Source organism: Salmo trutta, chromosome 16 (assembly GCF_901001165.1).
Source record: "Salmo trutta chromosome 16, fSalTru1.1, whole genome shotgun sequence".
Taxonomy (NCBI): Eukaryota; Metazoa; Chordata; class Actinopteri; order Salmoniformes; family Salmonidae; genus Salmo; species Salmo trutta.
The window spans coordinates 24,197,773-24,220,933 of record NC_042972.1 but is presented as its reverse complement, the minus strand read 5'-3'; the positions used below and the strand labels follow the sequence as shown (position 1 = coordinate 24,220,933).

Sequence of the window (23,161 nt, the reverse complement as noted above, 5' to 3'; positions counted from 1 at the left end):
ATATTTCGAAATAGTTGAGCAAGGCATTAGTGATGGGCACTATATAATCAAGCCGACGAAGAACTCGTTCCGAACTAAGCGGTGATGAACGCAAATTCGCTGCTACGACGAAAAATAGACCGAAGACAAGTCTACTTCGACAATATAAGACGCCAGTATACTTTTGGATTTGTGTTTGTAGAAATATCACGGGCGTTGGCTCTTTGCTGAAAAAACTACCCTAGTTAATTGTATGAAAAACGTGCACTTATTGGAAGGCTTTATACCCAGCTAGCTAGCCGTAGAGCTAGGTTAGCTAGCTAACATCTTTTGGCTTCATACGTTTTCTGAACAGAATTGTAAGTGAATGGGTACCTTTACATAAGTGTCTGCAACTTATTAAGAGTGAATTATGTTGGTGGGTTTGTTTGTAAACGTTACTTGACTGTACTCGGCATTTATCAATTCAATTTGTGACTAACGCGTTGGCTGGGTAACTTGGCTATCAAATTGTGCCACAACAAGTCGGCGTTCAGGCTAGCTAGCTCAACTATACAAAGTTTTGGCATCTGAGTATGCTAACTAGTTGGCCAACTACATAACGTTAGTTAGCTACCAAGTCAACCAAACACGACGCCAACGGTCGTGTAACTTTAAACTAGGTAGGTAGCTAGCTAACATTTAGCTAATTGTTAGCCATTCATCGAATATTAGACGTCGGTTGTCTTAGTATCAGCGTATTCATTTAATCTGCCAGTGCAACTTCTTTCAATTAGCTAGCTAACGTTAGTTACACATTTTAGTGAGTCAGCTTACATTTGCCTGACTCTTAGTAATTTAGATGGCTACTTCCAGTTGATTGACTGCGTGTCAACGTTCAATTATTTAGTTTGCTAACTAATGATCGCTAATTTCCTAGCATACGAACGTTAGTTGGCTACCTAATTGCCACCATTAGCTAACTTGGTAACGTTAATCGCCACTTCGCTATGCCGCTCAGGTATGGCTGGACGACTTGTTGCCAGACCAGTTTAGTTTTCAATTTCGTCTTGTCTGCTTTTAACTCCAGGCCACGTCGAAGACGTTAATGTGCTAAGAAAGGCGATATATTTCTCTAATGTTAGCTAGTAGTGAAATAGGCTTGATCTTAGCTTGTTGATATTTACTGTTTTCTTGCACTTACTACGCAACCTACATGTAAAATAATGCCAGAATGATGTTTGAATATCCAGTCTTTATAAAGACTTTTTCAGTGGTCTTCCTCACCAATATAGAATTCACTTTTAGGATTAGGATTTTTTTGTACTTTTGGTAGATATAGTAGACCTGTATGGGTTTTTTCATAACAATATGACATTCTTTAACAGGTATACTACTAAGATCTTAAAACAGAAGTTATATATTGGTTTGGCCCCTTGACTGAGTCATGGAAAGGGATGCTTGTGTAGAGGTGCAGGAGAATGGTGACACCGAGGTGGTCAAGGAATCAACTGGAACATCCCCTTACAGATATACCAAGGTATTTTGGAGATGCATGGCTAATATAAATAGATAACTGTGCACCTAGCAGCACAACTCTGTGGGTTAACATAATTTGTCTTCTTACAGGAGGAGCTTTTGGAGATAAAATATTTCCCAATCTCTAATGAAAGGCCAGACTGTCTTTTGGACAAATTTGACAGGTGAGCGTTTTTAAGACTGGAATAATTTGACACACAACACTTGTAGTTCTATGCCAACTGTTGAGTTGTTCCCTCTGGTTTAACTGTTGTGTTTTTTGGGGGTGGGGGGTGTCCAGTGATGGTGTGTGGGACCCTGAGAAGTGGCATGCTTCGCTGTACCCCACCTCGGAGTGCAGCTCTCCTGTGGATGGATATAAGGACTTTGTGGATGATAGGATCCTTCTGAAACGTAGAATTGCAGGTAAATGAGTAATGTAGTATATCATTTTCATAGCTGATATTCAAATGACTGTGGCATACACCTATTTAAAACATACTCCATAAGGGTTTGAGGGCTTTTGAGCTCAAATTTGTACAGCTGTCCTTAGACATGCTACTGTGCTTACTCTTACTATTCCTTGTTGAATAAGCTATGAAGTATTAGTGTGAAAGTTGAATGCTAACTTTTTTATTTTTTTATTTTTAACACTGTTCTCAGATCCCCGTGAGCGACTAAAGGAGGATGACCTGGATGTGGTGCTCAGCCCACAGCGTCGTAGCTTCGGAGGGGGGTGCGTTGGCAACGCTTTTCCTGCACCCACCCGCCGCCCTGTCAGCCCCCTGGAGAATAAGGAGAATGAGAGTCTCCGGCTGGGTGTGGCGCGGCGCATCGGCAGTGGGCGCATCATGGCGGCCCGAGGGTTCGAAAGGGAGAGGGAACCCCGTGTGGAGAAGGAGAGAGACTTCAAGGATAAGAGGTTCAGGGTTAGTGTCTATCTACTGCTTCCTGAGCTGCATTCAATTCAAACAGAATGACCCTAAAGGGACAAATGGTTATCTGTATGTACCGACATACAAAATGGTTATTTCTTGTGCCTCAATGGGAGGCTTACTTCCTGCAGTAATAAATCTAAATGACAATTGTCAGGAGCTGTGTACACATTCCACTCTTTGCTCTCTTTAAATATTTCCCATGGTATTTAGCAGCCTGTTAGATTTGGCCTATACCAGTTCTTTTTCCCTTTCCTGCAGCGTGACTTTGGGGACAAGCGTGTGTTCAGTGAGAGGAGAAGGAATGACCTGGAGGAGGAGCCGGAGTGGTTCTCAGGGGGCCCGACCAGCCAATCAGAGACCATTGAGCTCATTGGCTTTGATGACAAGATCCTGGAGGAGGACAAGCGCAGACCAAAACGCTCCCGGAAGAGGACAGACTCTGTGAGAGAAGGCAAGTCTTGCTGCATCATATCACCATTTAAGATCATGGGAGTTGGTGTTCCCCAAAAAGGTTGTCTGGTGGCATTGGTTTACAGCAAGGGTGTCAAACATGCGGCCTGGGTCCAATCTGGCGTGCGGATGGTCTGAGTAAATTTTTTTTTTAAAACTCCATATACTTTAAAATGAGTAAAACCAAATCGAAAGGGTAATGGACCTACATTCATACAATTTCATGACTGTGTCCAGCTCCTTAATAACCACTGAAATGGAAGCTAGACAGTCAGGGAGCATAGGACATTTAAAAAATGATAGATGGAGGACTATTTTTAAAAATTTTGACAGCAAAGAAGTATAACACATATTCAGTGCAGCTCTCTGGACTTTGTTGAAGACTGACTGCTGCCCTGGGGCAAAATCATTTTGACACCCCTGGTTTACAGTTTTATGGATGTAATGCATTGCTATTTTATTTTGAATAGTGGTGTATTTTGTTTCTACTAATGGCCACTGAAGTGATAAACGTTTATTAATATGCACATGGTAGGGTTTTATAATTTTAAGTTATAAATGTGTTTTTGGGGGGGGTATAAAGCATCTGTAGTGGGTGATATCTGATGCAACTTTTTAGAATTTCTTTTTTAGGGGGTACATCAGATTTAATATTGTAGCTTCCATCAATGTAATTGTCTGTAACTACAGTAGCCATTCAGCTGTCAGATTATCTTAAAGCCAGCAAGCTACCCTGATGGTCTGTTTGCGATGTGTTTATTCATTGTCGTGTTTGCATTAATGTGTTCAGCAGTGGAATGTAATGGTGGGCTGGCAGAGGAGCAAGTAGTGAGAGATTCTCACTCTACAGCAGACCAGGAGGTCCCTCACCCAGAGGTCCTACCAGAGCAGACATCAGGAGACTTTGACTTCAATGAGTTCTTCAACCTGGAGAAGACCATGCCAGGACTGGCCTCTGTAAGTCCTGGGCAGCACTGCATGTTTAAGGTGTGTGTTTGGGGGCTATAAGGTGTGCACTGTGTTATACATCAACTCTAAATTTACCATGCATTGGTCTGTAGTTGGCTACACATGGTCTTCTCATACACTGGAGTTTATTAGTTTCATGGCTTTATCACTTGGGACTTTCCTTTGTCTGTTTGGATGGATGATGGTGGTATTGTCACCCTGTCAAGGACATTGTACTTTCTAAAAGATTTTCTTGCTGTATTGTGATTTTATTTTTTTGCAGTGAAAGTTGTAAGGGACCCAACCGGTTTCTCCTCCAGTGTGGTGGTTTTGTTAGGGTTCAGTCTAATGCAAATGTATGCCCATGTGTTCCAGCTTATTACGTGACTTATTAGAATACCTTGCAAATTATTAGCAAAAGAAGCTAATTTCCCTATTTTATAGATATGGGATAGGGAAATAAAGCACAGATTCAATGAATGAAGGGTACACTACTGACAAAAAGCCCAAGTGTGCACATGGACAGAGCCCTAAATGTAAGTGCCACGTAACACCCACCCTTGAGCAGTTTGCCACTCTGGACTACCAGCTTGCCTCTGACCGGCCTCTGTCCCTATGTTGCAGATGATAGAGGATGTTCTGGGTGAGGGCCCTGTGTCGGCCAGCCGTTTCAGCCGGTGGTTCTCCAGTAACCTGAGTCCTTCAGGCAGCCACTCCTCCAGCCTGCGCTCCACCCCCCACGAGGAGCTGGAGAGACTGGCCGGTAAGGAAGGGACACACTTTTAGCCTGGTCCCAGATCGGTTTGCTGTCTTGCCAACTCCTGTGGTCATTGGCATGACAATGACATAGGAGTTGGCAAGACTGCGCAAACTGATCTCGGACCAGGCTAGAACATCTAGAATTCATCCTCGGGGGAGGGGGGGGAAACTTCATGTCCTCCTTAGTTGTCTTCTGTTCAATTTTATTATAAAAACATAATTGAATAACAATATGCAATGCTTTTTTTACATTGAGGACTAACACACACTTGTTCTGGCCACAGATTAAGCCTAGTCCTGAAATAAACATGAATAAACGTAATTTTTGTCCAGGATACTGCACCCTGTTGTCAAAATTTGGGAAATAATTGGTTTACCCCCTCCCTCAGGGCTGGACCCCCGCTGTACGTCCCCTAGCCAGGGGGGCCCTGTCCCATACTTCACCCCCATCCAGTCAGTGGAGCGTAGGGACAAGGTGGACATCCTGGAGCTGTTACACAAGGCCAAGATAGACTTGAAACCCCTCCTCTCCAGCCTCAATGTTAACAAGCAACGCCTACAGCAGAGCAGTGAGTCATCCTTTACATAACCAGTACATAAATTCCACCATGTCAACTACATCAGCTGCAAGTCTACTACAAAATTTGTCTTGTATGAAAATGGTTAGGTCTTGTGGCTTGTTCAGCATTTAAGACGAGAGTAATGGTTCGTAGGTTTTGGTGCATTGGTATGATGTGCATGTTTACATTGCCCTTCTTCCTTGTCCCCCAGCTCACTCGGGCGTAGTTCTCTCTCTGGAGGAGGTAGAGGGGGGCCTGAAGGGGCTGAAAGTGGGCTCTGAGCTGCACCACCAGATGCCTCGAAAGGCCCACCAGAATCAGCAGCAGGGAGGCATCGGCGGCGCAGGCAGCACCAGCAGTGGCACACCCTTCATGGCTGAGCACCTGGAGCAGGCTCTAACAGGCGGTGTAGGTCCCAGTGCAGGGCCCACGTGTTCACGGGCCAGAGACCCTGACATGTCCGCCTTCAACAAGTTGGTCAGCAGCATGAAGGCAAGTGGAACACTGCCCAGCCACCCCAAAGAAAGCCAAGTGAACAGCAACGTAAGTGTGCCACTCTCGGCTAATCTGTTTTAAAAAGCACTGACTGTCATGTTGGCATGCTGCCTCTCAGGTCAAGCTGGATGTTTAAGCCCTAACTGCTTTGCGCTGCTTCAGGTAACCTAGAGTCTGGTCAACTGACCCATGTATGTTTTGCTGTGAGTGTGGCTTTTTACATCCCATGTAAGTGCTACATGTAGGTTTTCAAAAGCAAATGATGCATGAATGCTAACATCCTAACCATTAAATCAAACCACCAAAGTCAGTACATCTGGAAAAGTAATGGGTATAAATTTGTATAGCAAAGTTTGAAGACTTCCTCTTTCGAGGGGTGTTCTGGATTCACATGAACCTCGATGCACTAACATGACAATCAAAGGATTGCATACAGATTTTCTTTACATTATCCTTCATATCAAATTTGACTGGATTATCATTGTCCTGTTACTTTTGTGCCCTGGTGAATGTCTGTCACTTTGATCTATGGGCATGGAGGTATATCTACATTCAGGACTTTCATTGCCTCTGGCTGAGCCATATTTTGCTCTTCTCCATCCCAATGGGAAAATGTTCAGATCGGACGATCAATTGTTGCTTTTTGTAGGAAATTGGTCACGACAGATTAACCTATGTTAGAATTGTCACGTCAAAAAGATGTTATACTGTGGGTTGCACCAACATGTATTAACCCAGTTTAATAGTTATTCCAAGGTTTAGCTATTAAACTTGTTGCACCACATTTGAAATTAAATCCTTCCTCTAATCTAAGTTTAATTTTCAGTTTAAACCTAGATACATTTTAAGGCTGTTGGTCAATGGAGGAAAAATTGTAATGTATATGTGTATATATATATATATATATATGTATATATGTGTGTGAGATTAATTCTAAACTGCCGCTTGAGGTGGTTTTAACTGATAAAATGGCAGCATATCTACTGTGGAGAGACCAAAACGTGTTCCTCAGAGAATAGAGACCAGTTGAATCCCGTTGCGTTTTAGGATAATTAACTCATTATTCAGTGGGCTATTTACGTGCCCATTTTGTACAACAATTGAATTGCCGTTTATGATATGCCCGGCCTTGGTACGAATGATGTTATGCAACATGCTGTAACGGGCCTGATAACAGTAACATATTAGTGAAGTAGCATTAATGTTTTAACATGCATTGTTGTTTATGCTTACTAAATATTGGTGGGTCAAATTGTCCATCATAGGGGTTTATGGAGAGGGGCAAACTGCTGGGGAATAATCTTGCATATCCTCTGGGTGATGGGATCAATTCCCTTGGACGGAGGCCCACCTCCAGCTCCGGTCTGAAATAGCCCCCGCCTTTCCTTTGCCGCATCCTTTTTGGCTTTTGCTTTTAATTTTTTTCCAGCACGCTTTAATTTGTTTTGGTCCCTCTTCCCTTTTAGTCTGTCAATCCATTTACATTAGTCGCATTAAATGGCCCAGGTGTCTTACTACTTTTTGACAGTCGTGTTGTCTGTCATTTTCCTCCAGTACGTTACCAAATTCCTCCATCAGCTCCGACCAATATTATTTTTTTTCATAAGCGTAGAAATTTGAACATCTTTGAGATGACGACATCAGGTGGCTAGCGTTAAGTAATGACAAAAAATTGTACGCTAGTTAGCTTGATTTATAAACTAGCTAGCTACAGTAGCTAACAAATTAGCTTTCTGTGTAGTACTGGCAAATAACAGATTTTATTTCAAATCAGCCAACCCATGAACCTTTTCCGATAGTTGCAGTAGTTCTAACATTACATTGTTGTTTTATCATGGAACAGCAACTTTGTGGCCTCAATTGTCAAGTTGGCTAGCTACTTCATTTCAACTCATGAAATGCCTCATATTGGTGTAACATGTCACTAATCATAGTTTAAAACTGTTAGTCATAGATTTACTGATCCAGATTTAAAATGAGGTGGTGCAACATCTCTAATTAGAAACCTAGATTTATGAAACCTAGATTAGCTCTAATCCTAGATTAATTTTAACAATGTTGGTGCAACCCACCCATAATGTCTTATGTAACAACCTATATTTTCCATTGGATGACCTTAGACATCCCATTTTTACAATGTCAAAATACTAACACAAACTATTAACCAAAGCATATGTTGGCTTCTCAAATGCCTGGTTCACCAACTACTTCTCAGAGTTCAGTGTGCCAAATCGGAGGGCCTGTGGTCCGGACCTCTGGCATCCTCTATGGGGGTGCCACAGGGTTCAATTCTTGGGCTGACTCTCCTCTGTATATATCAACGATGTCTTTCTTGCTGCTGGTGATTCTCTGATCCACCTCTATGCAGACGACACCATTCTGTATACATCTGGCCCCTCTTTGGACACTGTTAACAAACCTCCAAACGAGCTTCAATGCCATACAACACTCCTTCCGTCGCCTCCAACTGCTCTTAAATGCTGGTAAAATAAAATGCATGCTCTTCACCCGATCGCTGCCCGCACCTCCCTCCTGACTAGCATCACTACTCTGGATGGTTCTGACTTAGAATATGTGGACAACTACAAATACCTAGGTATCTCGTTAGACTGTAAACTCTCCTTCTGGACTCGTATTAAGCATCTCCAATCCAAAATTAAATCTAGAATCGGCTTCCTATTTCGCAACAAAGCATCCTTCACTCAGGCTGCCAAAAAAAAACTCGTAAAACTGACTATCCAACCGATCCTTGACTTTGGCGATGTCATTTACAAAATAGCCTCCAACACTCTACTCAACAAATTGGATGCAGTCTATCACAGTGCCATCTGTGTTGTCACCAAAGCCCCATATACTACCCACCACTGTGACCTGTATGCTCTCGTTGGCTGGCCCTCACTACATATCCGTCGCCAAACCCACTGGCTCCAGGTCATCTAAGTCTTTGCTAAGTAAAGCCTCGCCTTATCTCAGCTCACTGGTCACCATAGCAACACCCATCTGTGGCATGCGCTCCAGGAGGTATATTGCACTGGTCATCCCCAAAGCCAACACTTTTTTGGCCGCCTTTCCTTCCAGTTCTCTGCTGCCAATGACTGGAACGAATTGCAAAAAATTACTGAAGCTGGAGTCTTATATCTGTAAATGGCACACCTGACTACCTCATCCCCATATTATTACTTGCGCTCTTTTGCACCCCTATATCTACTTGCACATCTATCACTCCAGTATTAATGCTAAATTGTAGTTATTTTTGCCTCTAGGGCCTATTTATTGCCTACCTTCCTACTCTTCCACATTTGTACACACTGTACATAGACAAATCTATTTTTTATTTTGTGTTATTGACTGCACGTTTAACTGTTTTTGTCGCACTGCGTTGCTTTATCTTGGCCAGGTCAGTTGTGAATGAACTTGTTCTCAACTGGCCTACCTGGTTAAATAAAAATGTATGCATCAGAAAATGCCCAGTGGGATGGGTTAAGTGTCTGCTGCCAAGACGGTTGTCTGATTGCACCACCTTCCACCCCATTTACAGCTCAATCAGCCCTTGAACCTTGCTGTAGTGCCCCTGCCTGAAGCCACAGTGCCTGCCCAACAGCACAAGATCATATTCCAGGTGTGTGGTTTGGGACTAGGTTGCATGTGGGATTTTGATAGTAAGCTGTAGCATTAAAGGATGGTGTTATTTTGTTTGGCCAGTTTGTTTATGAATGGAGGACTCCCTGATTAGCACTTGTATTATGATGTCTGTGTTGGTCCCGTCTGAGCAGTGTGTAAAACTGTTACAGGAGCTTCTGGGTGCACAGGGACCTCCCCATAGAGGCTCCCCTTCCCTCCTCCACAGCCTGCTGGGCAGCCCCAGCGCCCCTCCAAACCCTGGCCCTGGTCCTCAACACAGCCTGCTACAGCACAGGGGGCCCTCGCCTCCACTCTTCCCACAGAGGGCTCCCTCTCCTGACTACTTCCATGGGCGCATGCATCCTCCCGCCGGTAGATATTACTCTGTGGAAGCCAAGACCTAGGTCGTGTTCATTAGGGCACACCGTAGAAAGTCTCTACCTGGCCCCTGTTTCAGGGCACTTTTCTTCTATTTGGTGCCTAATAACTAGTGTGTGTGTGATTGAGCGACTGATTTGTCTTGTGACGTTTTCAGGGTACCCTGTTGGTCCACAGCCCATGATGGGGGAGCAGTTCCCAGAGATCAATAGATCCTTCAGCCCTGGTCCAGGACATGGACCCACCCTACAACATCAACAACAGGTCAGAGATACTCTTGTCTATCAAATTGCCCAATGATGGGTCGGGCCAGGACGATACCAGTATCTCGACACTCGTTAGTAGCAAACTGAGTTTACTTATTTAGGAAAACAACCCTAATATTTGAAACAAACATTGTTATCATCCATTTTATTTTCAAAGCTATAGGACACTTTTACTTTCAATAGGTTTTAAAGGACCTAAAGTCTGCTTTGTTTTCCTTTTTGTCATGGAAAAAATTGTGATACTGGTATCGTCCCGGCCCTAATTTTGGGACCGGGACGATTTTCTGAAGTAGGGCTGGGCGACATATTTGTTTTAGTGCAAAATTCCAAATGCCTGTAATCTCAAGGTTTTTAGGAATGTTTATGTCCACTTGTGTACTGTGTCCCTTTACACACATACACACTAAGCCCCTCTCTGCCACTTTCAACATCAAATATGAAAGATGACTACTTCCTCTCTGACAACAAGTAGTTTCAAATTGAGGTTTGGTTGAACAGAATTGTTCATATAGGCACCTAAACAACATTTTATTACAGTAAAGTATGTGTACATATGTATATGTGTATGTATATGTCTCAACTGAGAGCATACCCTACTAAAACCGGAGTATTAATGAAAAGGTTTTCTAGAAAATTAATGCTCTGTTTCTAGGGCTGTAACTATTCACCGCTACACATCGGTTCCCGATTCCAATGTTTTAAGATGGGACTGCATCGGTGCGCGGACTCCAAACTGATCTAAATGTAGCATGCATCGATCAGAAAATCCATTCAAACATTGCGAATTCACAACTTTTTTGTTGTTGCTCATATTACTTTCTACCATCTGAAAATACCTAATCTGAAAGTGAGTGTGGTGGCTAGATTAGGGGCCTACAGTACACACACACAGCTGACAGCTCTTCCAGCTCATGAGCTCCAGCAGCAGATTTTTATTTAGAATAGAAAATGAATGTGTTTATGCAACATCTTAGTATATAGAAACGAATCACTTCGATTTGTTCTCGACTCGCACTGAATCCTTTCAGACTAAAATGTACCGTTCCTGTATCGGAGTTCTTGTATCTAGGTCAGCGGAGGCTGGTGGGTGGAGTTAGAGGACGAGCTCTTTGTAATGATTGGAATAAATGGAGTCAAACGCGGCTTCTGTATGTTTGACACAGTTCCATGATTCCAGCCATTAGAATGAGCCTGTCCTCCTATAGCTCCTCCCACCAGCATTTCCTGCTCTAGATGCATATCGAATAGTCTTAAAATGGAAAGATTCACATCCCTATCAGTTTGACTCGAGCAGCATTTTCCACATACTGTTACGTGCTAGCTGTAGTCTGTTTTTATAAATGTGCAATGAGTAGTGCAGGTGACGGTATTATCGGCAGTCATGAGTCAGGACGGCAGTAAAATTCTACGTTACCATTGAGTCACAGTAATCTCTTATGCGCTCTGGACATACGTTGGTAGTACCCAACTCGCTAATGACCATCAGGTCGCTAATGTCCTGCTTCTCGAGACTGTGTAGTCCATCTGACATAAATACAATCGAAAATCGCATGAAACACTTATCAAAGCAATATGTGCTTTTAGAACTCCCCTCATTGTGATCAATTTGAACGAAGAAGTTTAACCGCCGGTTGAAACTGAGTGGAAAACATGGTCGTTGGGGATGTTTCGAAGCCTAACATAATGAAATGGACCGTGCGTTCAATGATTCATTCTAAACAACCATAAGCATACTAGTTTATGCACATGCGTAGCAAAAAGACTGAATTAAAATGATTGTGCCATTATACAGTACATAGCCTACCGCATATTACGCATGGCAGAAAAACATAAAATAAACTGATTTTAAGATCGCTTTGTTACATTGGTCTAGCATATCCTAATTTGTTCAATATGAGTATTCGCCTTTGAGTGTGGACTGTATTATGCATACTGGATGGACTGATTACCTAATGCTATGCTCCAACTTTCTATCCATGAGTCTGGAAGAGAACTTCTAGGCCTAGGTGATGCTGTTGGTTCATTGCTTGTGGAGGGCGGCTAAGTCTACAATTAGAGTGAATTTATACTCTCATAATTAATAGGCTGACTAACTTTTGCTACAGAATATTTAATCACTGCGCATTTTAGGGATGCATGATATATCGGTAAGCATATCGGAATTGGCCGATATTGGCAAAAAATGCCTGCCTCGGACCGATGTCTAGTTTAATGCCGCCGTGCAGAACTGATGTCAAAGCTGCCGTGCGTACCTACAGTTGAAGTCGAAGTTTACATAGACCTTAGAAAAATAAATTTCAACTCAGTTTTTCACTATTGCTGACATTTAATCCTAGTAAAAATTCCCTGTCTTTGGTCAGTTAGGATCACCACTTTATTTTAAGAATGTGAAATGTCAGAATAGGAGAGAAGGATTTATTTCAGCTTTTACTTTCATCACATTCCCAGTGGGTCAGAAGTTTATATGCACTCAAAGTACTTTGTAGCATTGCCTTTTTAAATTGTTTAATTTGGGTAGCCTTCCACAAGCTTCCCACAATAAGTTGGGTGAATTTTGGCCCATTTCCTCCTGATAGTCAGGTTTGTAGGCCTCCTTGCTCACGCGCGCTTTTTCAGTTCTGCCCACAAATTTTCTATGGGATTGAGGTCAGGGCTTTGTGATGGCAGAACTTTGGAAGTATGCTTGGGGTCATTGTCCATTTGGAAGACCCTCTTCCTGACTGATGTCTTGATGTTGCTTCAATATATCCACATCCTTTTCCATCCTCATGATGCCATCTATTTTGTGAAGTGCACCAGTCCCTCCTGCAGCAAAGCACCCCCACAACATGATGCTGCCACCCCTGTGCTTCACGTTTGGGATGATGTTCTTCAGCTTGCAAACTCTCCCTTTTACCTCCAAACATAATGATGGTCATTATGGCCAAACAGTTCTATTTTTGTTTCATCAGACCAGAGGACATTTCTCCAAAAAGCACGATCTTTGTCCCCATGTGCAGTTGCAAACCGTAGTCTGGCTTTTTTATGGCGGTTTTGGAGCAGACGTGGCTTCTTCCTTGCTGAGCGGCCTTTCAGGTTATGTCGATATCGGACTCATTTTAGTGTGTGTGTGTGTATATGTGTGTATATATATATATATATATATTACTTTTGTACCTATTTCCTCCAGCATCTTCACAAGGTCCTTTGCTGTTCTGGATTGATTTGCACTTTTCACACCAAAGTACGTTCATCTCTAGGAAACAGAACGCGTCTCTTTCCTGAGCGGTATGACGGCTTCGTGGTCCCATGGTGTTTATACTTGCATACTATTGTTTGTACAGATGAATGTCGTAGCGTTTGGAAATTGCTCCCAAGGATGAACCAGACTTGTTGAGGTCTGCAATTTTATTTGTATTTTTTCTGAGGTCTTGGCTGATTTTCTTTTGATTTTCCCATGATGTCAAGCGAAGAGGCACTGTGTTTGAAGGTAGGCTTTGAAATTCATCCACCGGTACACCTCCAATTGACTCAGGCTAATTGACATCAATCAGAAGCTTCTAAAGCCATGACATACATTTCTGGAATTTTCCAAGCTGTTAAAAGGCAGTCAACTTAGTGTAAAACTTCTGACCCACTGGAATTGATAGTGAAATAATCTGTCTGTAAACAATTGTTGGAAAAATGACTTGTCATGCACCAAGTAGATGTCCTAACCGACTTGCCAAAACTACAGTTTAACAAGAAATTTGGAGTAGTTGAAAAACGAGTTTCAATGACTCAACCGACGTGTATGTGAACTGCCGACTAAAACTATATATAACGTAGGTAGATGACAATGACGGCACAAAAAATATAGCGATACATGTGCAACACAGCATCGCTAACCTAGCCCACAATGTCTGCTGTGTGGATTGAGTGGTCATTTGAAAGAGTAAGAGAATTTCAGCGAGACAACTCAAAGGTGAAATCCATTAACACAGAGATAATGGATTTCATTGCCCTTGACAATCAACCGTCTGTCGTGGTTGACGTTAGCTTTCGCTGACCTGTCGCGCACCGGTACACACTACCAAGTAGGTGCTATTTTTCAAATGTTCCCCTACCAGAGTTGCATAGTATTGTTGAAACGCACATACACGAGCTACTTGCTATGGGCATCACTGCTATTAGCTTCACTACTGACATTTGGACAAGCGATGTCTACCCCATGAGCATGCCGAGTCCGACAGCACAGTGGTCGACAAGGATTTTCTAGTGAGGAAAGCCGTATTGCATTCTCAAGAATGTGCTGGTTCTCTTACCGCTGCTGAGGATATGTTTGAAACATGCACACGCTCCATTCAAACGATTGACTCGAAATAAACTCAACTGCGTCTGCAGCAGACGTGATACCCTGTCATGGCATTAACGCCGGCTCAACAAAACCTGACGGTCTGTTAACATATCTTGGAAAGGTACTCTACTAGAGTTCTCTCTGAGCCTCTATTGGGTCGCCACCATGCTCGACGCTAGGTACAAGAACCACTACTTTGATGCAGACAAACAGGGTTTACGTGAAAAATTAGATACCGCTGGACCAGATGGAAATGTACAGTGCGCACAGAGGAAGAGGCCACGGATCAACAGAGCTGAAACTTCACTGCTTGACATGTATGATGAAATCCTGGTTGAGACTGAACAACGAAACGGGGGACAAGCGTAAATGCTTAAACAACTCTTTGGTGTTTCAACTATTTAACTGTACTAAAATGCTTAAGGCTGCTAAAAATTTTAATATGATCGTTTATTTATTTTTGGGCAAGGAAAATATTGCTTACGGGCCTAATTTTATATCGGTGCATCTCTAGTGCGTTTCCTTCCTCCAGCACGCAGAGAGGGGGCCTGTCACCAGTTTAATGAAATGTTTTTTTTGTGAAAACCATGTTACTATCAATGTTCCAAACAGATTTCACAAGGTTTCCCAAATTAAGCACTAGGTAAATGCAGTAACTGGGTTGGAGAGCCAATGTCATGCAGAGTTTAGGCAGAATATCATCTGTAGTGCAGCGAGAGGCTGCATGATCCTCAAACGGTTGACGCTGTGGAGTGAAATAACCAGAGTAGCCTGAAACTAACCCGCAGGTAAGCAGCTTCCATTCATTATTGGCGTGCATGTTTTTTTTCCCCCTGTTCCTTCCCGTTTTATAATGGGCCATTCTAAATCTAAACTTATTTTAGTAAATACAAGATTAACATTTTAGAATGGTAAATGTTTACTTGATGAAACCGCTGTGCAGTCTGAGGCAAAGAACAGAGTGCAAGCTTTTTTTGTTACTTTCTCAAGTCATCTATAGCTTATCATGCAGCCTAAGGATTGTATATGTTTTAATTTCTAAGCCATTCTAAGGATTGTATCATTCACAACTAAAGTAGGCAAATGACTCTAAATCTAGCAAAGGCCCTGTTTCAAATGATCACTTTTACACTCAACCTAGCCACTTCATATGCTCGCTCGCTCCGGAATGGGAAAAAATATCCTTAATATTTTATTCAGGTAAGTTGAATTATATTTTTCTTTGTATTAAATAATGGCATGGGACTTATCTTGTCTGCTAAATGAACAAGCTTATGGCATATAATATTCTGTTCTTCTGAAATGAATGTTTCATTAGACATGCCTAAAATAAATTATGGATTTATTCTGACAGTGTAATATTTAATTTTTATTTAAAAAATATATTTTTTATAATCTCGAAGGCGCGCATCAGGGCTTCTGTGCATGGCGGCTTGGAGATGCTAAGTGTTTGTTAATTAATGGTTAATTTCGGTGAGACCGGCAGTCTTTTGCATGACAATAGCCGGCTGACAATTTCATGAACGTCCTAGCAATGAGCATAAAAATAACATGTATAAGGAATTAACTCATTTTGAGAAAAAGCATATTTTCCAGGTAGGTTACTTGATTTCAATACCTAAAAGTGGACAGGTTAGCATGCTATTCAGTTGGAGACGTACAGGACACTTTAAACTGTACTACCTAAGGATGTTAACTGTTAGTCGCTGAAAATTGTGCATTTAGTGTTCAGACCCCTTGACTTTTCCACATTGTTACATCCTTATTCTAAAATGGACTAAAATATTTTTGTCAGTCTGCACACTACCCCATAATAACAAAGCAAAAACATTTTAGTTTGTTTGCATATTTATTCAACTTGAAATTGAGCTCCGGTGGGTCCTGTTTCCATTGAACATCCTTGATGTTGCTACAACTTTATTGGAATCCACCTGTGGTAAATTCAATTGATTGGACATGATTTGGAAAGGCATATGTCTATATAAGGTCCCACAGTTGACAGTGCATGTCAGAGCAAAAACCAAGCCATGAAGTCGACAAAATTGTCTGTAGCTCTGACAGGATTATGTCGAGGCCCAGATCTGGGGAATGGTACCAAAACATTTCTGCAGCATTGAAGGTCCCCAAGAACACTGGCCTCCATAATTCTTAAATAGAAGTTTGGATACCCGAAGACTCCTAGAGCTGGCTGCCCAGCCAAACTGAGCAATCGGGGGAGAAGGACCTTGGTCAGGGAGGTGACCAAGAACCTGATGACCACACTGACAGAACTCCAGAGTTCCTCTGGTGATGAGAACCTTCCAGAAGGACAACCATCTCTGCAGCACTCCACCAATCAGGCCTTTATGATAGTGGCCAGACGGAGGCCAGTCTTCAGAAGGCACATGACAGCCTGCATAAAGACTCTCAGACCATAAGAAACAAGATTCTCAGGTCTGAAACCAAGATTGAACTCTTAACTGAATGCCGAGTGTCCTGTCTAGAGGAAACCTGGCACCATCCCTATGGTGAAGCGTGGTGGCGGCATCATGCTGTGGGGATGTTTTTCAGGGACTGGGAGACTAGTCAGGATTTGAGGGGAAGATGAACAGAGCAAAGTACATAGATCCTTGATGAAAACCTGCTCCAGAGCACTCAGAACCTCAGACTGGGGCGACGGTTCACCTTCCAACGGGACAACCACCCTAAGCACACAGCTAAGCCAACGCAGGAGTGGCTTCGGGACAAGTTTCTCAATGTCCTTGAGTGGCCCAGCCAGAGCCCAGATTTGAACCCGATCGAACATCTCTGGAGAGACATGAAAATGGCTGCTGCTCCCCATCCAACCAGACAGCGCATGAGCGGATCTGCAGAGAAGAATGAAACTCCCCAAATGCAGGTACGCCAAGCTTGAGTCATACTCGAGGCTGTAATCATTGGCTAAGTTGTTTCAACGAAGTACTGAGCAACAGGTATGAATATTTATGTAATTGTGACATTTTAATTTTCCATTTTTAAAATGTGCGAAAATGTCAACTTGTTTCCTTTTTCGTTATAGGATATTGTGTGTAGAGGGAGAAACTATTTAATTCATTTTAGAATAAGGCTGTAACATAAGATTTGGAAAAAGTTAAGGGGTCTGAATACTTATAGAATACGTTAGTGTAATTTCCATACTTTCATGGAATTTAAATTGCCTCTTTTTTTTTGTCATCATGCATCTTATTTATTGCACAGCATACAGAGCCTAGTTTGAAGAATGGAATATCCTACCACCTGTCAGTGCGAGAGTAGTTCTCAGTCTAGGCTGCTGGAGTGAAACCTGCTTTTGTAAGCCCAGTCATCCCTCAACAAATAACATGCGATTTGAATTTAGAATTAACTTTGGTGGCCACGATTTTAAAACGAGCTGTTTTTTATTTCTCAAGCTTAATTCGTAATTAAAGTGCGCCTCCCATTCGTCATTCTGGTGTATAGGGTATAGCCTGCCTACCATTGACTATCAGCATGTCACCCACCACTTAAATGTGAGCTTGAGGCAGTATAATTATTTGAAATCTGAATGTTTTCCTTCAAATATTGAGATATATTTTACCTTCAAAGTAGCCTTGTGGAAGTCCATCCATAGAAACGTAGGCAATTATGCCATTAACCAGCGTTTCTCTCCTGTTTGGTTTTTATGTCAACTTTCTTTCATTGTCCGGAAGCCGAAGGCGCAACCGATCATAGTTATTAGATTCCCCCTCTTTTTAAATTTCGAACAGATTTTAATCTCACAACTTTTGAACTGTAATGCTATTGTTGCAAGTTTCAATTTTTAGCTCCTTAATGAAAAATGTCCGGTCCTTGTATGCGTGTACAGTACCAGAGGAAGAGGCAAAGTGTGATGTTTCACGCGACAAAATCTGTCCGACATAAGCCCAATACGTTTCTATGGGTTTATTTTGGGCCTAAGGTTGTCGCCTGTCTTCCCGCCTTGGGCTGACTAGTTGTTAGTGCTTTGCAGGCCAGTCAAGTTATTCTACACTGATCTCGACAAACCACTTCTGTATGAACCAGTCTTTGTGCACTGTGGCATTGTCATGTGGAAACATGAAAGGGCCTTCCCCAAACTGTTGCCACAAAGTTGGAAGCACAGAACCACCTAGAATGTCGTATGCTGTGCGTTTAAATTTCCCTTCACTGGAACAAAGGGACCTAGCCTGAACCATGGGGAAAAAACAGCCCCAGACATTTATTCCTGCTCCACCAAACTTTACAGTTGGCACTATGCATTGGGGCAGGTAGCCAAACCCAGATTTGACTGTCGGACTGCAAAATGGTGAAATGTGACTCATCACTCCCAGAGAACATGTTTCCACTGCCCCAGAGTCCAATGGCGGTGAGCTTTACACCACTCCAGCCGACGCTTTGCGCATGGTGATCTTAGGCTTGTGTGTGGCTGCTTGGCCATAGAAACCCACTTCATGACGCTCCAGACGAACAGTTCTTGTGCTGAAGTTGCTTCGGGGCAGTTTGGAACTCTTTAGTGAGCATTGCAGCCGAGGACCGACAACTTTTATGCGCTTCAGCACTCGGTGGTCCCGTTCTGTGAGTTGTTATTGCTCCTAGATATTTGTACTAAACAATAACAGCACTTACAGTTGACCGGGGCAGCTCGAGCGGGCCAGAAATTTGACGGGCTAACTAGTTGGAAAGGTGGTATCCTATGACTGCCACTTTGACAGTCACTGAGCTCTTCAGTAAGGCTGTTCTACTGCCAATGTTTGTCTATGGAGATTGCATGGCGGTGTGCTTTTTTTTTTTTTTTTTTTATATATACACCCAACAGCGCGTGTAGTGTGGCTGAAGTAGCTGAATCCACTAATTTGGTGACCACGTATGTACGTATTTGGATTTACATGTGTGGTTCTCCCACTACGACTCGGGAACACAACATGCAGTTTATTAGGCTACAGATTTAAATGTTATGAACTTCACAATTTGGTGAAAGTGCAGTGAGTGATCCTTTCCGATAAGTATTGAGGGTCTTATTCTGGTGACATGATTAATCCTTGGCTGCCGTTTAGACACAAATTATTGCGCATATCCATAATCTCATGTAGACTAGTCTACCTGCACTAGATCTGCGAGCTGTTGGGTGGCGTGCACATGCCAAGACCAGAGTGGGCACATTTGCTATTTAACACAAGTTTTTGTGCCCACTATTTGGAGTTGAAAATGTGACGGCAACATATTGAACTTTGGAACTTACATGAAGTGGAAAGTACCTTTATGGGCACTGTCATCACACATTGCTTTTTATCCACAAGTCAGTATGATGGAAACACCACTGGTGGGGAAAAATTTAATGTATTACTTTTACAAATTTCAGAATTTTCATATCTGTCGCAAATTGTATTGAAGCCTAGCTATTGTCAACAAAGGTATGCCAACTGTAACCTTTTGAGATGAGTGTGTAAAAACTGATGGTAGATGAATGCTTCTCTGGCTCCAGATGAGGGCGCTGTCCATGGCTGTTGACCAGGCTGACCGGCAGGCTCTGATCATCCAGCAAGACCTGGCTCTCCATGCCCACCACGCCTTCCAGACAGGTTACAACAAACCGCCTCCGAACAAGGCCTACCAACACAACAGGTGACTTTCACTTGTAGCTTTTAAGCAGGGATTGAATTATACAATGACTTGAGGTGCCGAACATTAATCTTTTGTAATTATGGGGGGCCCTTGATTTTGTTATAGGGGTTTTGATCCCTCCTGTAATTCCAACCTTGGTTTCAAGTATCACTTGTGTACTATGTGTTCTCCAGACAAACCAGGATGAACCGATCCCCTGGTCCAGGCCCTCATCCTGCAGGCAGAAACTCCCCTGGCAACACTGTTACCAGCATGGTATGTTGAAAGGTTGTCTGGGTTGTATTCATTAGGCACAGAAGAAAAGACAGGTAGGGGACTACCTGTGTGTTAATGAATGTGACCCTGTTCAATCACACTGCTGAATCAAACCACATAGTGGTTTCAGGAAATATGTGCTTTTTTTGTTGAACTGTCCAACTCTTCCCCTCCTACGCACAGTATATTAAAATATATTTTGAAGTATTGTAACCACAACTCTGAATTTTCGACCAACTGTCTGGTTTGTTGCATGCTACCTTTTTTTAATGCCCTCATATAACTCAAAGTAATGTAACTACTGGTTCTTGTCTGTTGTACAGCTGTCGCCATCTTTCGTGCCCACGTCTGTGATCCGTAAGATGTACGAGACGAAAGAGAAGAGTCGAGATGAGCCAGGTAGTCGTCCAGACAGCAAGGAGGGTCACTCCCAAGGCCACTCTCAAGAGGGTATGTTCACATACTGCTGTTTCATGTATGTATTTAAAATGTTTTGTCAATTTAGGTTTGTATGTCTGGAATGACATTGTTTGGGGAAGGTGTTCTCGGTTAAAACTAGTCTGTGTATATTGGGCTTGAAACTTTTGCACAATAAATTAAACACATGGTAGTGAACTAGTACTCTAGTCAGGTGGATGAATGCCCTCGTCGCAACTCTTAACTTGCCTGTTCCTGTCTTGTCAAATGTAGTGTTTGTGCTCCTGTGTTACAGACAGTAGCTCTCCCAGCTCCTTCCTGGATGGGATGGATGGTTGTGGTTCTCAGTCTGGAGGGGTAAAGGTCTGCTCCACCCCCCTGTCCTCCCACTCCCAGGCTCGCCAGCACGCCAAGGACCACCAGGAGCGTCCTAGGCCAGGCTCCACTGGGCACCACACCCCCACCCTGGTGTCCCCCAGGTCTGTCTCTCCCTTCCCCCGTCCAGTCTACCCGGTACCGCTACTATCCCATGGACATGTGCCCATGGTGCGCCCTGCTCTGCCCCAGCTCCACCCCAGCGTGCTGCAGAGGATGCTGGCCCAGGGCATCCAGCCACAGCAGCTTGGCCCGGCTCTGATGCAGGCAGGTTAGTACTGGTCCACTCTTGATTACATTGTATTTGTTTCAAACTATCAACAAATCACATTTCACAAAATAACTAGTTATTTTGTGGTCAAGATTAATAATTCTAATTGCCTATGCTAAGCCAGGGGTTCTCGGTGTGGTCCTACCGGGGTTCTGTGGACAGATCTCCAAAATATAATTTCAAGTGTTTTATTACATTTCTATGAATAAATTATTAAACAAATTGGCTAAGGGATCTGAGAAATTGAGGGGGTAATACAATTTCAGATTATTAATCTATATTTTATGTTCTTAACCCTAGGCAACATGGGTCTGGGAAGCTCACATGGATATTGGTATCCACAGTACTCAAGCAATTATATATTTTTCAACCTAATACTACTTGTACTCTGAAGTGGATGGAAATTACTGATTGCTAAGGTGCTCATTGAAATCTTTCTTGATCCTAGGCATATTTCCACAACATGTTGACCTCTCACAGCTTCAGGGGTTGCCCTCTACCCTACTCGGACAACCCCTCTACCCCCTAGGAGCAACGGGACATCCTCTCTTACTTCCCAGAGCCAGCAATCCCATGCAGCTAGCGCTCATGCAGCAGCAACTCCAGCAGCAACAGAGACCAAGTGAGTGACATTTTCAGTTAAGTCTGTTATTGTTCAACAACCCCATCTTTAACCAATTTTGCATGTGTTGTACTGTTCATGCACAGTCTAAAAGATGCAGGAGATGAGGGCACTTAATGTATCTAGTTTTATGACATGGGTTTGCCAATGTTCCTCATGGCATTCACTGACAAATTTCATTTTCTCTCAGTGCATCCAACAGTCCCAGGCCACCGGTCACAGAACCACGGCCCTCATCGGACGAACCACTCCCAGCAACGTGTGGGTAGCCCTCCTGGCGTGGGGGGAGCTGGCCTGGCCAAGTGGTTTGGCTCAGATGTGCTGCAGCAGCCCCTTCCTTCCATGCCTGCTAAAGTCATAAGTGTAGACGAACTCGAGTTTGGGCCCTCAGGAGTTTCATACAACCAGAATTCTGGATAAAGCAAGACTTAATTTTCCCCCTCCCTTCACCTCCCTGTTAGTGAAAATGTGGTCTTTAATTTCTAAGACTAACAGATCCTGGAGAACAAACAGTACGTGTCCATGTTTTGTCTTAAGCCTTGAAGTCACTGGTAGAGTATTGAGGCCTGAACTCAAAGAAAGGGAAGGATGAGTTGTGGAAGATTACTTTTCTGCAGCTTATTTGTTTTGGGGTATTTTTTTGCAATAAAGATGAATTAACATAAGCCCAAAACTGTACAGACCGTGGGAATAGATCTTATTATTCTTCCTGTACATCTCTTTTTCTTGTTAAGGGGAAGGTTGTATCCTGCTGTTTTTAAGTGAAAACTGCCACAGTCAGACGGAGTAGCTACCAAGCGAAGCAAGGGTTGTCATGTCCTGGTAGTTTTATTTCTCCCACCTTCCGCATGGATTTGAACTGCACTGAGAAAGGGGCTAATGCAAGTTCAATACCCATGTTTGATTGTGGAGTTGATCTCGAGTGTTCCCTTCAAAAGATGTCCTCCCTATGGCTGGGTCAGTCTGTACCTGCCTGCCCTCTGTCTGGAGAGGTGGGTGGCGCTTACAGGAAGCACCCAGGGGGTGCAGCAAGTGCTGGTTGTGCCTTTCGCTCTCTGACTCCCAGTTCTTCCTTCTGTGATTCCTTGCATCCTATCCAGTTGCTCGTCTAAGATCCCTCATCTCGGACAGTCTTCTCCAATGTGTTTTGAGAAGGTAGAGGAGGATCTAAGGAAAGATGTCTCGAGCCCACAGCTTTTTTTTTTACTGCATCTCTCTTGACCCCCCCCCCTCCTTCAGTCACTGGAAAAGAAGCACTGCTCTGAATCATGTTATATATATTTTTTGGGGGGGGGTGTGTGTAAGGATTCAGTTTATGGTAATGTGCTATTAAGTTAAAAGCACAAATGGAATTAATAAAGAATTCACAACTTGCTTTCTTTTATTTGTAAGAATTGTT

At 43.0% G+C, this 23,161-nt stretch overlaps 1 protein-coding gene across 2 annotated transcripts; it reads left to right on the top strand.

Annotated features, from left to right (window-relative positions):
- The first annotated feature begins 44 nt into the window (after positions 1-44).
- Positions 45-23,136, top strand: eif4enif1 (eukaryotic translation initiation factor 4E nuclear import factor 1). Of its 2 annotated transcripts, none has more exons than XM_029693556.1 (19): positions 45-338; positions 1,347-1,498; positions 1,588-1,661; positions 1,778-1,902; positions 2,140-2,405; positions 2,673-2,865; positions 3,655-3,851; positions 4,437-4,575; positions 4,961-5,140; positions 5,343-5,674; positions 9,165-9,245; positions 9,418-9,619; positions 9,783-9,889; positions 19,683-19,822; positions 19,996-20,077; positions 20,401-20,527; positions 20,790-21,140; positions 21,589-21,762; positions 21,953-23,136. In XM_029693556.1, the coding sequence occupies exons 2-19, from the start codon at positions 1,406-1,408 to the stop codon at positions 22,180-22,182; spliced, it is 3,093 nt and encodes a 1,030-aa protein (XP_029549416.1). In that variant the 5' UTR covers positions 45-338; positions 1,347-1,405; the 3' UTR covers positions 22,183-23,136. The 2 variants fall into 2 exon arrangements, with proteins under 2 accessions (XP_029549416.1, XP_029549417.1); XM_029693557.1 differs by having other exon boundaries at positions 46-338; positions 3,655-3,821.
- Positions 23,137-23,161: the final 25 nt, after the last annotated feature.

What these genes read in the sequence shown, in the direction of transcription:
- eif4enif1 (XM_029693556.1), top strand. Translation starts at nt 1,406, where the DNA reads ATGGAAAGGGATGCTTGTGTAGAGGTGCAGGAGAATGGTGACACCGAG. An exon ending in GCAACACTGTTACCAGCATG is followed by an intron (nt 20,078 to 20,400) that starts GTATGTTGAAAG and finishes TCTGTTGTACAG; the next exon opens with CTGTCGCCATCTTTCGTGCC. An exon ending in CCAAGGCCACTCTCAAGAGG is followed by an intron (nt 20,528 to 20,789) that starts GTATGTTCACAT and finishes CCTGTGTTACAG; the next exon opens with ACAGTAGCTCTCCCAGCTCC.